Below are 18,527 nucleotides of genomic sequence, written 5' to 3'. Positions count from 1 at the left end.
ACTGCGTTAACTTGCCTTTAATTTTTAAAATACATGACCAGATCTTTAAAGGGTAAATATCAAAGAGCACTGGTGTTTGGAAATGATAAATGTTTTCTATAGCTACATGGGAAATGACATGATTATCTGCTTTAGTGGATGTGGAACACAAGCAACGCGTGCAGGAAATATTATAATCACTACAAGCCATCTTGCATTTGTTCTAAGCATCGGTGTTCTAAGTAAACTCCAGCCACTTGTCTATTTAACATCACTGCAATGTTAGGTGATATTCAGACGCCATGTAGCGCTATTTCAGTAAAATTAACACTGTGCATCAACAGTCTACCGACACAGCAGCACGGTATGGGATGCGTCAGCGGCCGAATGAAGCGATCACATGTGCTTCCATTAAGAGCACACTGTGTCCTGCTCTGTTGTCTGGTGGAGAGTACAGTAACAGAGGCAAAGTCGAGGGATGCTACTTCTAATTAGCTCCAAGTTATCAGGATCCAGCCAAAGATAAGCTACAAAAGAGCGCGACAATACTGTCACGTGCGTTTTTTCTTGCCACAATGCTGTTACCACAGAAACAAAGGGGAAAGAGGAGGGGGGAGCAAGGGAGAGACAAAGAGAAAGCAAGATACTTCTACTGTAACTTGCAAGCACCATTTGACTATCTTCGGGATGACAATAAAGCGTTTTTCACTTATAAGCTGACATAAACAATTACTTATGAGCAAAAAAGTGATGGTTAACAAGCTGAGTCAAGTCCCACCAAGACAGCGCGTGCAGCAGCCTCGCTAGCGTCCAACAGCTAGCATTAGCATGTAGCTAACCGCACACGTCTCTCACGTCACTCTACACTTTTCCAACACTGATGTCAAATCAGCCAAACTACACAATGCTCATCTGCAGAGTGCCTCGAGTTCAATATAAGCGTTGCTCCAAATACACTGTCATTCCTTTCAGACGTCAAAGCGAAAGCCATAAATATTATTAACGTACACAAGCACAACCCTACACACAAACCACAAACGGACACGCACGCACACAATAAGCTACCTGAAAGCTGGGTCCTCTTTGCTACACCTCGGGGGCGGCGATGAAAACGCATTTCTCTTGTTAAAAAGTTTCTGAAAGAGAGTCGGAGGCATCTTGTACCAAAATGAATTCGGTACAGAAAGTCTCTTTCCGTTTTCAAATCCACGACCAAATCTTGTTCCTTGTAACTGTCTCCATGGGTGTCACAGTCATATGACACGCATTAGTCACAGGAACAGCTTGGTAACCCACTACATTATTCTGATTGGCTCACCGGGCGCCAATGCTGCTACAACAAATAACCCGATTGGCTGATATTTTTGGTATAAGTACCACGTGGTGAGTGGATTCGCTGTGTTGATGTTTTGTCGGGGATCGTGACAGCATGAAATTTATTCACACTAAAAAATTATCTAAGTGCGACTGCTGAACGGCTAGACACACACACACACACACACACACTTCAGATATTATTGAAAGACACAGTTGAGAAAATAATTAAGTGTAAGAAACGCATCAAACACAGAACGGAGGGATCGCCACAAGAGGCATTTTAATGTATTTTTATTTGCTTTAGACACTTTCTGAATCAAATACATATGCAGATTTTGAGGACAAAGACAAATATACATAAATATAGATGGAGTATACTTAAAATACATATCTTATACATTTAAACTTTGCTTTTAAATCATTCTTCATTTAGAAAGTCTATAGTAACACGTGTCACGAGAATAAATGCAAATATGGACAAGCACAACAAGCAAAAAAAACACACATATATAGACACACATATATCATATTTAAAGGTGGAAAAGCTCACTGTATGGACAAGACAGACAATGGTTTTTAAAGGTAAATACATATGTGCCATCTAGTGGTCATTTCACATCACACTTTTTTCATATTAACATAAACGCCAGTCTAGCATGTCTCTTTAATTAGTTCTTAAATGTTATTTAAAGTTTGTTCCATAGATTCTTCTCTCCTTCTTTTAAGTACTTACAGACCATTTTCATATAGGACTTTCTACAATTAGACTAATCTAATCCAGATGAGGGGGTAAAGCTACAGTTTTCTGTTTTCTTATTCTAGCTTCAAATGTGGCAGGAAAGATGGTTCGGTGCACTAAACAGCTGTGAAAGGAAATAAAGTAACACTTCTGAGTTTCACACATCTTTCTCTCATGACCTGAAAGAGAGTATCTCTCTCCTTGTCGGTGGCAAAGTCAAAGAGCTTGGGTTTCTTATGACTAGTTTTGACAGACCTTTTTAGCAACATGGTCAGAGCTAATGTTTCTTCTTCCGAGCTGATCTCTGCATCAGGCTTCAACTCCTCAGGTGGGCTGGACATTTGCAATGGCTTGTTGAGACTGGGAGTCATTAACTTTGAGGCTGGTATGCATTTTCCATCAAAGGTCTCAGCAATTACAGGGCTTTTGAATGAAACCTTCTTCTTACACAACATAGGTCTTCTGTAGCTGAGCTGTGGAATAAAAGTCATTTTGATCATGGCTGTGATCCCTCTTACTTTTGTTCCTAACAAAATAAAAATGATCTACATCATATCAAATTTAAACAGATGTAAATAAATGGGCAGATGACTTCTTACTCTTGGTGGGGTTTTCCTCTTAAAGGTTTTGTCTGCAAATTTAGGACAGAAACCACAAAAGTAGTCGTAATAATTATACAATATCTATTTATTTTCTGTGTGTGGAGTTGATTTTAAAATACATATGAAATATATGCACTTGCCAGGCACTTCATTAGGTACACCTTGCTAGTACAGTTGTGGGCGCCTTTTTGGTTCCAGAACTGCCCAAATTCCTTGACTTCAATAAGATGCTGGAAACATTCGTCAAAGAATTTGGCCTATATTGACATGATAGCATCACACAGTTGCTGCAGATTTGTTGGCTGCATATGAATAATGTGGATTTCCTGTTTCACCACATTCCATAGGTGCTCTATTAGACTGAAATCAGGTATTTAAATGATGCTCACTTGGTACTAAGGGGCCCACATGTGCCAGAAAAATATTCTCCATGCCATTACACCACCCCCACCACCAGCAGCATGAACTGCTGCTAAAAAGGCATGGTCGATCCATGCTTTTATTTTGTTAACACCAAAATCTGATTCTAGCCTGTGAATACTGTGCAGAAAAACTCAAGGCTCATCAGACCAGGCAACATTGCTCCAGTCTTCTCTTACTCAGTGTTGGTGAGCCCTGCATTCAGAGATCCTCTTGGTTGCAATGCTCTAAATATTTGTTTACTGTTGCCTTCCCATCAGTTCAAAGCAGTCAGGCCATTTTTGACCTCTGGCTTCAAAGCATTTTCTCCAAGAGAACTGCTGCTCACTCGATATTCCCTCTTTGTTTTTGACAATTTCCTGTAAAACCCAGTAGAAAAATCCCAGTAGATCAGCAATTTATAAAATACTCAGACCAGCCTGTTTGGCACCAACAACCAAGCTACTTTCAAAGTTACCTTTCTTCTCCATTCTGATGCTCAGTTTGAACTTCGGCAGGTCTTCATGATCATGTCTTAGTGCCTAAATGCACATACAGTAGTTGATGCTATGTGATTGGTTGATTATACATTTGCTTTAGTGAGGAATTGAACAAGCGTTCCTAATAAAGTGGTCGGCAAGCGTAGTTTGCAATAATAGTCATGCTCTGAATAATACTTAAGGAAGATATGTTTCTTATGAAATGAGAGCCTTTACCTGATTTCAACGAGTCATTTTGTACTTTAGCAGCAGATCCGGCTTCTCTGTTGTTGCTTGATAAAGAAATAAGGAATGAAGCAGTTAAATTGCGTGAGCCACAAGTACTAAACGCTTTGAGATTCAACTGAGAAGACTTACCTGATCTCACAGGTCTTTTCAGCAAGAATAGTGGAGGCATCTGCAGACAGAGTTACTCCTTTTCAGACACACAGGTATGGTTTGGGTACGCATGTAAATAAGACTGCATTTAATTAAAGCATACTTGGCATTTTTTCTAAGAACATTAAAATATGCTATAAAAACAAAGTTACTGTTCCTTTTTTTGTTCATTTGCTACTTCTAAAAGAGAAACATTTTAAATGTAATTATCAGATGGAGTCTAAGGATACTGTACAGTAATGCCACTGTTTTGCACATGTCTCAACTCTGTATATTTTATTTATTGTTTACTCTATTTAATTTGTAAAATATGTAGACACACACACACACACACACACAAAATTTTTTAGTATACACATCCAGAAATGCATATATTATATATTGTACATATATTTATTAGTTTCAGATGTAGCCATTCTTGTATTTTGCTTGTTTACATTATTGTATTTTGCACAACTCTGTTGCTTGTGAAGCTCGCACACAAGAATTTCACTCACATGTGCTGTACCAGTGTACCTGCACATGTGATGTGACAATAAAAGTGATTTGATTTGAAAAAAGAAAAAAAAAAAAAAAAAAAAAAAAAAAAAAAAGGAGCTTGCAAAAAAAAGACATACCAAACATGACTGAATATGAATAAAGTTATACTCTTAATACCTTTGTTCAATTAAGTGGAATTTATTGAACTGAAAAAAAAAAAAATGAAAAAAAAGAGAAAATTAAAGTGTGCCTGAGATTTTTTCCCAGTATTACCCAGGATGGTAGAAAGGTTAGGGGGATGATGCATGTGTATGCTCTCAGCATGGCTGACATCCAACAAAGTGGAGTTTTTTATGTGACGATGGAGATCCAGCAGGTCTTCCTCAATGGAAAAATCGAAGGTTTCCACTATCAAGACAAAAAAAAAAAAAAAAAAAAAAAAAAAAGTGAGAGACCAAGTGTGGCTGTGGACATACAAAAATGTACACATACAAATGCACTCAGACACACCCTTGTTTTCGCTTCTGAAGATCTCTGGAGAGGGAAGATTGTTAGAAGTTGCAGAGTCTAAAAAGTCCTCATCCTCTGTGTCACCAGAGCTGAAAGTTGTGGCAGTCTCCATGCTAGATAATGTGAAGCTTTCTGGCGTCACTGCCAAGCTTTGCTCGTCTTCTTTACCCGACATTTCATCACCTTCATGAGCCTCTACTACAGTCACCTGAATGGCAGGTAAGGTTGCTTTGTGTCTGGTAGTTTCAGTAAATGCAGGAGTGCTTAAGCTAAAAGTAGATTTATGGTGTACAGTGTTGGCCTGTGTGAAAAGAATAAGCATAGAAAGGGGAGGAAATAAAACGAATCTGGTGACTGAAGGTTATAGCATATGATTCTAATGCTTTTTTATACTTAAACTATTCAGTCAAATTTGTCTTTGGTTGCTGATTTTTTTGTTGTTGTAATAATTCTTCAGGGAAATATATCTGTCTGGCACTGGCAGAGAAATTTGGCAGGTTGTTCACCCACATACTCGGCTCCTCAATGCACCTTTAAGGGGAAATAGAGTATAAGACTTATCGCCAAGAAGCGCTGTTACAACAAATAAATCATCAACCAAACACTAATTTCCTTATTTTTCTGAATAATTGCTCTTCACTCTTTTCTCACATAATCTGATGTATGTGTTCTATAGAACAAAATGCACATGTCACTTTAACTTCTTGCCAGTTTATTGGGGGACTCTTTGTGGCTTCAGCATCAACATTCACTTGTTTTTTTTCTCCACGTAGATTCCTTCATATTTTCTTCTCGTCACCCATAATTGTGAGCTAGTAAATATTGGACATCAGTGACTGTTAATCTTACATGAATACAAAACATCTGGGCACACTTACAGATACTGGGCTCTTTGGTTTGACAGTGGAGTCATTCGTGACTTCCCTCTCAGGTTCTTCTGGAAAAGCTTCATAATGCTTGCGGAATAGAAGTTTCCTGTGCTCTTAAAGTTTGAAAGCATGGATGCAGAGAACAATTTAATGAGAACAGAAAATGGCTTTGCCTTTATTTACACTTTTTTTTTTTTTAAAGTGTACAATCAATAGATATATTAGATCTCCTCTTAGGTTTACACTAAGTAGATTTAACAGATTTAGAAAAGCAGTTAAAACCTGAGATAAGAAACATGAAGGTGTTCATAATATATTTCCCAACACCTTTTTGTCCTCACAATGAGAACTAGGCTCAGACCAAGATTAAAACTTTAACTTTTAAATAAACAAGTAAGCCACCTGAAGTTTAACGTTTTAATGTAGACTGCGTTAAAATGTGTATTACAGTGTTTTTCTTACGGTCTCGTCTGGTCAGCGCTGGTTTCACGGGTGTATCTCGTTTGATAGGTAATCCACTGTCACAACGGAGTCTAATCTGGCGCTTGTATCGATCCATTTCCAATTAAACTGACTTAAAGACCAAATCACTTGCCATTCAGTGAACTGCTACACTATAAAACTGCTTCAGCTAATGGTACTAGTAAAAAATATAATTAGGAGAGAGTGTCTTTAATCTAATGCTTCAAGTTCTGCCTTTATCGTCCCCTGACCATTCTGTGCGTTACTTAGCAACCAAGCACACCTGCAGAATATGTGATCAGCTGCCAATCACCACTTTTAACGCACGACCGAAGCGATTTATTCGCATTTGTATGCTATTTAGAAACTCTGGAAAGATTTGGTAAGCGTTTATGTCGACCTTCATGCTTGCCATGCCTTGACAGATGCGATAAAAGTGAAATCACTGCCCTGCCATAGTAAAATTGGGTCTGTTTTAAAGTTCGTTTGCAGAAATGGACACAAAGAAAGAACTCAGCCTAGCTTAACATAGCATTGATAGACTTCATTAGGTAACGCCCCCTAAGCTTCTTCTTTTGCCTTAAGAATTGCCTTAATTCTTGGTGGTATAGATTCAGCAAGGTGCTGGAAAGTATTTGAGTACAGTAAGAAACATGAGGTGATTAAAGGTTTGTGACATACTGTAGCGTGTTGCTGCAAAGAGCCACCAGAAGACAGGTACACTGGTCATAAAGGGATAGACATTGTCAGCAATTCTGCTGTATGCTGTGGCATTTAAATTATGGTACTAAGGAGCTCACATGTGCTTAGAAAATGTCCCTAATATTACACCAGAAGAGGCAGGATGCATGCATGCATCTACTATTGTTCAAGTTTTGGTGAGCCTGTGCAAATCTTAGCCTCTGTTTTCTGTTCTTAGCTGACAAGAGTGACAACAGTTGTGGTCCTCTGCTATTGTAGCAATTTGGATCAAGGTTTGGTGTGTTGCACATTCAGAGATGATCTTCTGCATACCTTGGTTGTAGTGAGTGGTTATTTGAGTTGCTGTTGCCTTTCTATCAGCTCAAAGCAATTTCGCCATTCTCGTCTGACCTCTGGCATCAACAAGTCATTTCCCCAGATAACTGCTGCTCCCAGGATATTTTCTGTTTTTCAGGCCAGTCTCTGTAGACCCTAGAGACGGTTCTGTGGGAAAACCCCAGTAAGGGAACAGTTTCTGACATTCTTAGACCTGGCACCAATAACCATGCTGTGTTCAAAGTCATTTAAATGACCTTTCGTCCTCATTGTGATGTTGAGTTTGAACTTTGGCAAGATATTGTAACCATTTTGACCACTATTTCGGGTGCTAGTTTAGCTCATTGGGTTGATGCATTTTTCCCCTGCTCTCTCCCAGCTTTCCTTTCAACTGTTCTTTAAGAGCTGTTCTCATCACATGTTAAGATTGATTGTGTGACAAAGGGCCAAAGGAACACAGTCTTTCTTGCATCTAAAAACAATATTACTTACCTTTTAGAAAATAAAATAATATTTTGATATGAGTGTAAATAGATTTGTGAAGTGCATTAAGCTTAAAATACTCCTATTCCTTTACTTAATGGAGTATTTTGATACTGTGGTTGGTACTGTCCTTTATGAGTTCCTCTCATCACTGCTAATCTGGAGGATAGTTCAGTCTTTTTTCATGTTACCATCCTGACATAAAAAATTGCATTCAACATCATTAAAAAAGGACCAAGACACTAGTTGAAAATCATTCCAGAACATTTTTTATTTCACTGCCCCTGTCCTAATCCCCAACCTCCCTCATCCCGATTGCTGCACTCGATCATTACAAGGATATGGTGCTTATTCCATTTTTACAGCAGAATAGATAAATAAATAAGTACAGTTCATCTCACTACACGCAATAAGAGAGAAAAAAAATTCATTCAAACCATTGATTCAATAAATATGCTTACATCTAGCTGTCTTCATTTATGTACATCCGCATTGTTTATGCTTTGGGACGGTAATCAACTTAAAAAGCGAATACATTACTTCTACGTGTAAACCTTTTTTAAAAAACATGGTATCGTTTGTTTAAAAGTTGATGTTTGTTCTAGCGGAATTCATCATTGGCTCTTCTAAGTGAAACAGCCCTGTACCTGCAGCTGTGGCTGTCAGCAGCTAGATACAACCGGCTCCTAATGACCACAAAGAAATGCTTGTCTTTTTTCTCGTTAAATGCCAATGGTCCCAGCATTACAGGGCAAATTGCATGCATTGCCCCGAGACCTGGTGTTGCATTAGATATTTTGTTTTCTTTTACCTGACATTCTCTTTGTGCAAAGATGAGTGAAAAAGAAGTCTGAACCTTGATGACCGTTACAGATCGCCGGCCCTTACATAAACAAGGAGCATGCATGCTAAACCTCTGACTGCAGCCATGTTGAACTGACATAATGAATGAGTGCGCGGATACATGACACAAAGTGTAATTTGGGTGTGGCTCAGACATTGAGATGCTTTACATGGGACAGTGTGGACAGCGATGATTTGAAAGGCAGCTGCTCTCTCTCTGAACCGTATTATTGTAAATCTGCTTTCAAACAGAAGGGTGTAATTTCATCTAATTGCACCATATTTGGGTTATACCCAACTTTAATTCTTGTATCTGTTCGGGGTGGTGTATCAGCCGCCTTACTAGCGCCGTTTTTTTATTCAAAGAAAATCTAACTTTTTCCACTGGGGATGAAATCCATTACAATTCTACAAGGTGTCAGCATTAATGTACATTTTGACATCTCCTGGAGCTACACTATACACTAAAACATCACACTTGCTGTCGTATGACTGTGTTACTCTTGTAAAACAGATGAGTTTTGTTTGGCTGGTAGATTTAAAGAGGAAAGAAGAGCTGAGGAAGTGGGAATGATGATGCTGAGTTTCTGATGCTGGGGAGTGGGTGTATTTGTTTTTGGGTCAATAGCAGGTAGCAATGTATGGATGATTTTAAATGCCTCAATTAAAACAAAGAAAACAAAACTACATCGTACAATACACACCATTTCGTGGACATTATTACCTTTTTTTGTATTCACTGACAGTGTGAATCATGTGAGAAGCCAATGTTAAAAACTAAACTCTAAAATAACTTAATGGAAAGTTTTTCGGTGACATGATTTTCCATCTGACATTAAAATTAATAGGCGTGAGTCAAACTGACTGAGACATTGGTTTTGAATTTAATCAGTTGATATTTGTATTAGTGATGTACTAATAAGACTCTACCTACCATGTGGGAATCTGCTAGCATTAGCTTGTTGTCCTCCTTTAAATCATTGTTTAATGTATGCATACAGAAATCAGCTATCAGCACATCACGTGAATTGTGCCAAGACGTTCTCCCCCAGCTTTTTAACCTGTCCCCTAATAAACTGACAGTTGATTAATTGAACTTAATTCACAGTAAGTAGCAGTATCCCTACAGCTAATGCTAGCTAATAAAGTCAACACATTGCCACACCCCTAAAACGGTTGAGTCATTCCACCCTAAATAATTGGAGAGTTTTGGCATTTATGATGCGTCTTCATTTGTAGTAAGAACAAGTTTCCTTTCACCCCCTTATAAAATCCCAGTAACCATTCTTTACATTCATTATGGGTAACTCCATGCTGCCCTCTGCTGGCTAACCCTGAAATTGTTTTTGTTTTGTGACAGAAATTCATGTCACACGAAAAAAGAAATACGTTCCTTTTTATGGACTAAAATTTTTAAGTGTCGATTTAAAATATGTTTTCAATTAATTATGAAACAGTGAATGCGTACATAAAAAGGAAATACATATGACAATGTGCATTGTATTTCGCTTTATTGATTTCTTTAATTTGTTTTTATCTAGGCATTTTTAATCATCTACCGTTGGGCCAGTTTTGCTTTGCTTTCCGAAAGCACGTTAAGCGTCAGGTGACACATCTTTGTCCCACTGCAGGTCGCTGGACAAAGCGTCTGTTGTTGTTGTTTGATTGCTTTAAGAAAACTCAGGTCCGCCAGCCTTCACATAGAGATGCTGTTGTAGAGCTCATCAATCTTCGCCTTAAAAAACTCCTTCAGCTCCGGTCTTTTAGCCTTTAGCGTCGGAGTCAGCAGGCCATTTTGAATGGAGAACATCTCATTGTGAATGTAGATGTTCTTCACCTTTAGAAGAATAAAACAAAAGAAAAAAACAAGATGGTGAATGAGATAAATACTGCTCTTAAGTTTACTTCATCTTATAGCCACAAATGCATTGTTAGCCAATACTCTTACAAGAATCACAAGACCAATCCCTGATAGTATATAAATGTAGCATATAACTTATCAAACAGCACAAGAATTTATGCCAGTAGCATTCTTGTTTCACTTGGCTTAATTTCCTTTGAAATGATTTAAAACATTAATATCTTAATTATTATTTTAAAACATATATTTTTACTACCATAGCTGTATCTGCAGTATTTCATTAATTTAGATATTGTGGTATTGCTTGGAGGGATTTGTGAATAACTAGATTACTTAAAGACATTAAAATCTAATCTAAAAGATGTTACATCAGGCACATACTGTTTATGGAGATACTGTAAAATGTTATCTTACATGTCTTAAGGTATCAAGAAAAAATACACTTACAAACAGTTAAGTTCCTACTTACCTGCTCGAAAGAATGGAGGCCACTGGCTTTTCCAAGACGCACCAAATCTTCAAGTATTCCCTTCTTTAACTCCTGTTAAACAAAGGAGAGAGGGAGCTTTGTTACATTTCTAAATAACTTCCAGTAGGTTTTAATAATATTAACTATAAGTGTTACAACCATATGCCACTTACAGTGTTTTTACATAGGTCCTCGTAGGTGCCCAAGATACCTTTCTTCTTGGCCCATTCAGGCATGGTTTCAGGGTCAGGAACAACTATTCCTACCAAACAGGACTGAGAAAAAAAACAAAGTGTATTGGATAGTGATCAAAATAGAAAATCAACACTAAGTAACACATAGCCCAGATGTACTTGCAGGCTCTTAGGAGCCAAAGATGACTACCAGGCCTTGGAACACATAAATTAGAGCAGGAGTTCTACTTCACATTGCACTTCCTGTAACTGATTAAATGTCCTTACCTGCAGACTATCTCCATGAACATAAAGCTGTGCCACAGGTTCGCTCCTAATGTAGATGTTCTCGATCTTCTCAGGGGAGATGTACTCACCCTGCGCCAGCTTGAAAATGTGCTTTTTCCTGTCAACGATCTTCAGCGTGCCACTCTACGGAAAACGAGAAATATCATTTTAAACAAAATATTATGGATTGTTCTCATATAAACACAAGGGATTTTTCAAAATCTATGACTAGTCTCAAATGTAAGCTGCGTATACGTACAGGTAGCCATTTCCCGATATCTCCCGTGTGGAGCCAGCCATCGGCATCCAGTGTCTCCGCTGTTCTCTCTGGGTCTTTGAGGTAGCCTTTAAACACGTTTGGTCCTTTTACACAAATCTGGTTGACAGATTAGAAAAGTCAAACAGGGTCAGGGTTAGAGGTTAAGCACATGTCCTCTACAAACACATGCAACGTTGTTTATAAAGTCCGAAAATTGTACACGTTACCCTTCCTATAAACATGTACAGTCACATGAAAAAAAGTACATCTTTCTAACATTTTACATATCAGGACATAATAAAAAAAATATCCGGTTCTTATCAGATTCCAAAATTAAGTGTAAACAGTGTAATAAGTCATGTGTGGTTCTCCATCTGAGGTGCAGTTACCTAATTTCAGAACCTGGCGAGGTTATATGCAGACATGTAAAACTTTAGAAATGTGTACTTTCTTTTTCCCTTTACTGTATTTGTCCTCTGTGTCAACCCCTATATGCTGGTATGCTGATAATCAGTTTTCAATTCTGATCTTTATAACACACTTCACATCTGCCCTCATTTCCTGACATTTCAAAATGCTCACGTCAAAGCTGTAAAAACTACTCTCTGGCATACAGTGAAAACACACCTACAGACCTACACACATCCTTACATATGCACGTATGTTACTTATTTCTACCACAAAAGTGGTTACGTTTTTGGTTGCATTTGCATGCATACGTGTCATTCTGTCTACAAACAAGTTTTCAATGAATTCTCGTAAAACGTTGTAGAGGTGTAGAGTGGCGTCTTGTTAACAAGCCACTGAAATGTGCCTTACATGCACCAAGGTCATGAAGGTCAAATTAATAATTTATTGGTTGAAAATGGACAAAAAGCCTTATAACTTAAAACTATGACTCTTATAAGTATGGTGTGTATTGTCAACAGATAGAAAGTGCTATATAAATATTTAAAATATCATGTCACATTTGACCTCTGACCTCTCCTTCAAGGCCAGTAGATTGATCTACAAGCCAAAATGATAATAGTGATAATAGAGCTATTTAAAGCTATGTTTCTAACTGCTATTGTTTTTTTTTTTGACAACATAAAGGCATATAGGAAGCAAAATATGGGGATTCCAAATATCACATTTCTTTGGACCTCTGGCAACTTCTTCAAGGTCAGTTAAGGTCAAACTTTTATAAAATTGATTAAATCATTAAACAGTTCTTAAAATTCTACTGCTTTTGTTTGTTTTGACAAAATTTAGGAAATGATACTGGTGCATGGGGATTCTAGATATTAGATTATATTGCATTTGCATCCAAACATTAAGTCATTGGACCTTAGGCCTTACCTTTACATTTCACATCTATCTTTCTTTCAAGCTGACCCCAAAATGTGTTTTCTATCTTTAAATAAAGTATTGTGAAGAGAAAGTGAATGAGCTGCCTAGTTAGTTATAATAAACTATAGTATAATTTTATAATAACTAATAATAAGCTCATGCTGTTTATCTTCAGTTATTTACAAATCAGTACCTACTATCCATTATCACCTATATGTGTGTGTGATTTTTATTGCACTACAAACGTCTTAAAGTACGTTTAAAAAGAACAAAGAAGAGAAAGTGAATATATCAAAAATACAATACTATTTCCTTAAAAGTAAATGCTGCTTTTAAGTTAGGTTTGTGCTCTCTAAGTGCATCTTGTGTTTCTGTTGAAATCGCTTTGCTTACCTCTCCCTCTCCCTTGGAGGCAAAGTAGTTCTTCTCGGGTACATCCACCAGTTTAATGAGGTTGCATGGCAGCGGAGCCCCAACGTGGCCTGTTGGTCAGTACAAGAAGAAACATTAGAAACACAACAACTCAATTTCCTTCCTCACTTTCCACTGTTGAACAAAAAGGAGGGCTACAAATTGATAAAATGCTCAACACTGAGCATCAATTCTATGTGAGGAGGAAAAGTGGTTTAATTAACTATATTTTTACTAACTAATTAAATCTAAAGGAAAACTAGTCGTCATCATTTGGGACAGCGTTACAGATATCTGTGAATTATCAGAAGTGAACAGCAGGGGGTGATGCTTGACTGTATTGTGAAGCTCTGTCTCACACTGTCTCACAATAGGTTGACACTTAGAGCACATTTGTTTGCTTCAGACCTTCGTTTATGCAATACAATCAATTCAAAAAATATGTGGCCATAAACACAGGGAAAGCTTTTACTTTTCAAAAAGGAGGTTTTGAGTTGATTACTTTAACATAATGTAATAATAATAATAATAATAATAATAATAATAATAATATCAGCCTATTTTTCTGAGCTTCATGTTCAGTTCTTTAGCTGTAATAACATTTTAAATTTAGTATAATTTAGATTTATTTTAGTAGTTTTTAACATCATTTTAAATAATATTAGTCTTTAATTTTTTCTTTGACTTTTGTGTTACCCTTTATGTTTGTTAGCAAACCCACCCACCGATCCAGACGTGCACCCCTGCATAACACCTGCCCATGGCTTCATGCATTCATGCACATGTGCTTTTTTTCCGCCTTCTTTTTCTATTGTTAACTTGTCACTTTTGTTGTTTTTACAGTCTTCTTGTTGTTCTGCATTTGTGTTGCACTGTTAAAAGGGAACAGTGTATATATTTTTTTATATGTATGAAAAACTTTCCAATCACTTTTGAACTAGGACAGGAAAATGAGTAATTAAAATGAAAATCAGCACTTTGTTTCGCTTCAACTGTCTCTTAACTGCGTGCAGCAAATATATTTCTCTCTCAGAGAAAGATCCACATTATACTGACTTAGACAGCCAATCAGAACAGAGTTTCACGCATATATGAATGCATAGAGGTTACTTGGAAATTACCTGCAATGCCTGGCTGCTGAAAATAACACAGCCACAATACACCCAATCTGGAGGGTAAAAACGGGTCTTTATAGCAGATATTGGTCTTTTATTTGAGCTTGTTGTTGTTGGAAATCACCTAAACTTGCAGTGTTAACTATTGCAATATGACCTAACAGCTATTTCCTCCCTGTCTTGCTCACAATTCCAGACTTGTTTTTTTTTCTAACAGTACTCTCCTTAGTCATTTCTTCCTCAGCCTGCCACACACTCTCAGCCTATGCTTTTTTTCCACCTGGGTGCAAAACAGATACTCCTTGAGGGTCTATGCCATCACATCAGCTCAAAACTGCATGCTCACTCACAAAGTTTTAAGCTTTTTAACAGTGCCAAGTAGTTGTGAAAGACTTGTAATTAGGGATCTATTTAGGTTTATGGTTGTTGGTCATTCCTTAAAATCATAACCCATTTTTAACATTTTAAAACCTTTGAACTGAGTCACGTAAACAGGTTCAGTGCTTCAAAGACAGATAAGGATACATCTGTCTTGTGATCTGTCTTCTACATGCTTGCACAATCACTGTCGCCTACCTTGGGTCCAGTCTCCAGGTGTGGTGAAGGTACAGCCAGCTGTGCACTCTGTCTGGCCATATGCCTCATACACCTGCACGCAGACACACGTGATGTTGAAGCAAATGTAGATGTTAGCTTGTGAATCAAAATCTGTAAAATTACTGACAGCAAAAAACTTGACAGTTGTAAAGTTATGATTAGGGTTAAGGGTTTAGACCTACTCTCATATCACAGGGGCTTGTTAGAGAAATAAGGGCACACTTAATGGGTCTGACCTGACATCCTAGAGCTGCTCTGAGAAATCCCAGGACAGTGGGTGAGGTAGGAGCTGCTCCTGTTATAATCATCCTCAGCCTTCCTCCCAAGCTAGCCTGCAGAAACACATTGTAAATACAGAAGGCTCATTATTTTCTGTTTTAAAAATAAACCACAAAGCTTCACGGCACCAGTCCGGATGTTGTCACATTCTGACCTTCACACATGACGTGCGAACAATGAGAGGACAAGAAGTCGGGACATTGTGCAAAGTTAGCCTTACTCACATGTGCCACTTTGGACTTTTTACTTTTAAATTCACAGGAGTGTTACTTGCACACCTCAATAAACTGAGATTAAATCACTAGTGACCTGGTAGGACAAAGACTGTTTCATTGAGTGCATGGCTAATAAAATGCAAACACAATCTCACCAACACAGTCCTGAAGAAGCAGATTAGTTGAGATTTTAAGAGATTTTAATCAAGGATGGTTAAAATAAGTAGTAACAATAAGGGGAATGACTGACATTCAAGGTAAGTTGCATAACTAGCACAAATACCAAGAGGCTTAAACGCAACAATGAAGTACGTCTGGATGTAAACGTCCTTCCCTGCTACTTGTCCTGTTAACCTACTTGTTTATGATAGTTATGCAACTGTTTTTTTCTCTCTCTAAAAACACACAGGAACATATGTATAAATGTAACTTTGATATTAAAATGGATCATAATTCATTTTTTCACAACCACGCGTAGCATATATAATATGATGTAGCATGGCTATAAGAACAGCTGTAGAGTCTGTCCATAGTAGCGCAGTGCTTAGGGGCTGGAAACACCGTTTACCTGAATCTTACTGAAGAAGATTTTGTCCCAGACGCTGTCACTGCGAATGATCCCGCTGCTGACTTCAGCACCTTTTCTCTTGGCAGCAAAGTTGAGCAACCAACGCTTTAACGGGGTGTTTGCCTGGCTGAAAATCTGGTAACAAAGCGAAAACACACATTTCTTAGTTGACGACAGCCCTGTCTCAGCTGATGTAGCGGTTAAAACATGTCCAGCTATTTATGTAGATAATTAGCAAAATTATCTGCTAGCAAGAAATACCAACAAATAGCCACCATTCACATTATTACCCCCTAATGGCTCTCTTTGAAATTTAGAGGTTCTAGGGTTGAGCAGACTTGATTTAATGGTATATGCTGGAGAGTTAGAGGAAACTACATTCACATTTAAACTGTAACATTTGCCAGTTTAGGTGCTTGTTTTCCTGTTACAGGACCAAACATCTTTTGTAATTCTAAGTGGAATGGACAGGTTGCTTCAGTCAGAACTAACAACAGCTTCAAACAAAAGCAGTCTTGGTATCTGTTCATCTCACCTTGTCATACATGCGATTGAGCAGTCGAGGCACCACGGGGAAAATGGTCGGCCGCAGGGCCTTCATGTCATCTGGGAGGAGACGGATGTCGCCCTGATAGAACCCAATCCGTCCTCCGTGACAGTACACCACAGACTGCAGACAGACATATATAACACAACTGAGCAATGAACACTCCTAACCTTCTGATATCATTGCAGACAAAATACCAGCACTGAAAGTGGAGCCTTTAATCATGAAATATTAAAAATAAAGTCACATTACTACCAATAAATAATGTTGGCAAACACTCATAAGGGAGGTTTCTATAACATTTAATACCTCATTCACCTAACTGTAATACAGATGATAAGAGAAGCATCACTAATGAGTAAATTCTGATTAAAAAAAAAAAAAAATACTGGCCCTCGAGGGGCACCCGCGTGAAATACTGGCTGCACCAGTCATCATACTTGTCGGAAGGCTTGTTTTTCCCACAGTCGCAACTCGTTTAATGTCATTTAGCAAAAAGAGGAACTTCATAGCTTGCACGTTTATTTCGGTAGTGTTTTTACATTGTCATGCACATGATCTTGCTCTCATTATGTCAGAACCTATGCTCAAACAAAGGTCTACACACGTTGTATGATAAATATAATGTAGTAAAGACTTTAGTCGTGGAAGACTTTCATTTAGCTGCGTAAAAACACCAGTACAGGGTATAAAAAAAATGCAAAATGGCTCCAAGGCATGTTCAGGCAACACCTCTGCAGAGGTCTTATCAGATAAATGTGTCTGAAGTATTAATGAAAAAGTGGTTGATTGGGGGGAAAAGTAGCACCCATGACTCACTTATGATTAGTCAGTGCTTACACAGCATCTTCCAGTTATAGTTGGTCCAAGTGGAGTTTTATCTTTTTTTCTGGCAGCTGTTCAAGGTGAGTGAAATAGAAGAGAGTGTCACGTGTGATGTCATCGTTCCAGTAACTATGAGTCCAGACTGGACGAGGCGTGGAGACATGATGGACAGCCTTGTTTTGTTTTGTTTCAAGTGGCTTTAAACAACCCGACTTGATTTATTTTTATGTAACACTACAATCTGTATTAGTGCAGGTATGACCCCTTTGTGTTACCTCTAATAATTATAGTTAGCAGCAGAGAAAGTGACTCATTACGCAGTGAGGATTTACTTTTGGGTTCCAGAACTGCGTCCCATAGAAATACACAAAGTGTTTGAAAGAGAATTACTAAATGCTCAAGTTCATTTCGCAGTTCTTGTTCTCATGCGGCTACACCACCGCATGCTTCTTTCTAGATCATATGCAGATTGTGACACTTCCACAAACTGACTATCAACTCAGCGCGCCTCTTTTTGTTGTCAAACTGAAAAAAAAAAAGGGCACCACAAGTGTCTGCTTTCCGGTTTCTAACACCATCTAAGGACATGCAAAACACGGGGACCGCCTTGTGTTCTCTCTTTGACTGAGACTTCGCCAGCATCAGATATAGAGCTGTGTGTTTGTGTTTGTCTGCGACTGTTGAACTTGAGCTCTATTTTGTGATCTGGTGTATTTGCTCTCTGGGAAGATTAGGTGGTTTCCTGTGTCTGAGTCTCACGCTGTCTACAAATGTGCTGCTAGCAGCAGCTTACCAGACAGGTTCAACCTGATGCAGCCTAACCGCTCACACCCATGTGCAACACAAAAATGATCTAAGTTGAATCTACACATTTATTGCCCAACTTAATTTAGATTTGATCACCTTTTAATATTTGCTGTTAGGCTTGAAGATGAATCCAGAGTTACTAATGAGCAGCAGCAAAAGCACACACTCAGAGCTTCTTAGTAAAGGGCCACAAGTTACTGCCA

General features: G+C 38.1%; 3 protein-coding genes across 10 annotated transcripts in view; all 3 read right to left on the bottom strand.

Annotated features, from left to right (window-relative positions):
* The window catches only part of fnip1 (folliculin interacting protein 1), a 37,416-nt gene extending 36,201 nt beyond the window's left edge, over positions 1-1,215 (bottom strand). For both annotated transcript variants that reach the window (XM_040032257.1, XM_040032258.1), the window contains exon 1: positions 1,045-1,215. In XM_040032257.1, coding sequence (XP_039888191.1) covers positions 1,045-1,136 — 92 coding nt within the window. In that variant the 5' untranslated portion in view covers positions 1,137-1,215. The remainder of the gene's footprint in view (positions 1-1,044) is intronic.
* Positions 1,216-1,918: 703 nt separating this feature from the next.
* On the bottom strand, positions 1,919-6,524 carry LOC120733822. 5 transcript variants are annotated; one of them, XM_040032266.1, is made up of 9 exons: positions 6,236-6,524; positions 5,783-5,886; positions 4,905-5,205; positions 4,668-4,802; positions 3,894-3,951; positions 3,753-3,808; positions 2,635-2,666; positions 2,291-2,508; positions 1,919-2,159 (listed from the first exon to the last, which is right to left on the bottom strand). In XM_040032266.1, exons 1-9 carry the CDS (start codon positions 6,330-6,332, stop codon positions 2,069-2,071), a joined length of 1,092 nt encoding a protein of 363 aa, XP_039888200.1. In that variant the 5' UTR covers positions 6,333-6,524; the 3' UTR covers positions 1,919-2,068. The 5 variants fall into 5 exon arrangements, with proteins under 5 accessions (XP_039888200.1, XP_039888198.1, XP_039888199.1 ...); XM_040032264.1 differs by having other exon boundaries at positions 1,919-2,508; positions 6,236-6,523; XM_040032265.1 differs by having other exon boundaries at positions 1,919-2,508; positions 3,894-3,933; positions 6,236-6,521.
* Positions 6,525-7,981: 1,457 nt separating this feature from the next.
* acsl6 (acyl-CoA synthetase long chain family member 6) overlaps positions 7,982-18,527 on the bottom strand; it is a 35,618-nt gene continuing 25,072 nt past the window's right edge. For all 3 annotated transcript variants that reach the window (XM_040032263.1, XM_040032261.1, XM_040032262.1), the window contains exons 12-21: positions 16,681-16,815; positions 16,146-16,280; positions 15,320-15,415; positions 15,063-15,135; positions 13,354-13,442; positions 11,629-11,745; positions 11,370-11,513; positions 11,082-11,183; positions 10,909-10,980; positions 7,982-10,415 (exon numbers count right to left, since the gene is read on the bottom strand). In XM_040032263.1, coding sequence (XP_039888197.1) covers positions 10,275-10,415; positions 10,909-10,980; positions 11,082-11,183; positions 11,370-11,513; positions 11,629-11,745; positions 13,354-13,442; positions 15,063-15,135; positions 15,320-15,415; positions 16,146-16,280; positions 16,681-16,815 — 1,104 coding nt within the window. In that variant the 3' untranslated portion in view covers positions 7,982-10,274. The remainder of the gene's footprint in view (positions 10,416-10,908; positions 10,981-11,081; positions 11,184-11,369; positions 11,514-11,628; positions 11,746-13,353; positions 13,443-15,062; positions 15,136-15,319; positions 15,416-16,145; positions 16,281-16,680; positions 16,816-18,527) is intronic.

This window comes from Simochromis diagramma, unplaced genomic scaffold, assembly GCF_900408965.1.
Source record: "Simochromis diagramma unplaced genomic scaffold, fSimDia1.1 OVJJ01000216.1, whole genome shotgun sequence".
Classification (NCBI taxonomy): domain Eukaryota; kingdom Metazoa; phylum Chordata; class Actinopteri; order Cichliformes; family Cichlidae; genus Simochromis; species Simochromis diagramma.
The sequence above is the reverse complement of the archived record's forward strand: the minus strand, read 5'-3'. Positions and strand labels throughout refer to the sequence as shown.

Coding starts and splice junctions, on each gene's coding strand:
- LOC120733822 (XM_040032264.1), bottom strand. CDS start 6,332: ATGGATCGATACAAGCGCCAGATTAGACTCCGTTGTGACAGTGGATTA. Junction 3,809..3,893: donor GAAAAGACCTGTGAGATCAG/GTAAGTCTTCTC, acceptor TTCTTTATCAAG/CAACAACAGAGAAGCCGGAT. Junction 2,667..3,752: donor AAATGACTCGTTGAAATCAG/GTAAAGGCTCTC, acceptor CTAAATTTGCAG/ACAAAACCTTTAAGAGGAAA.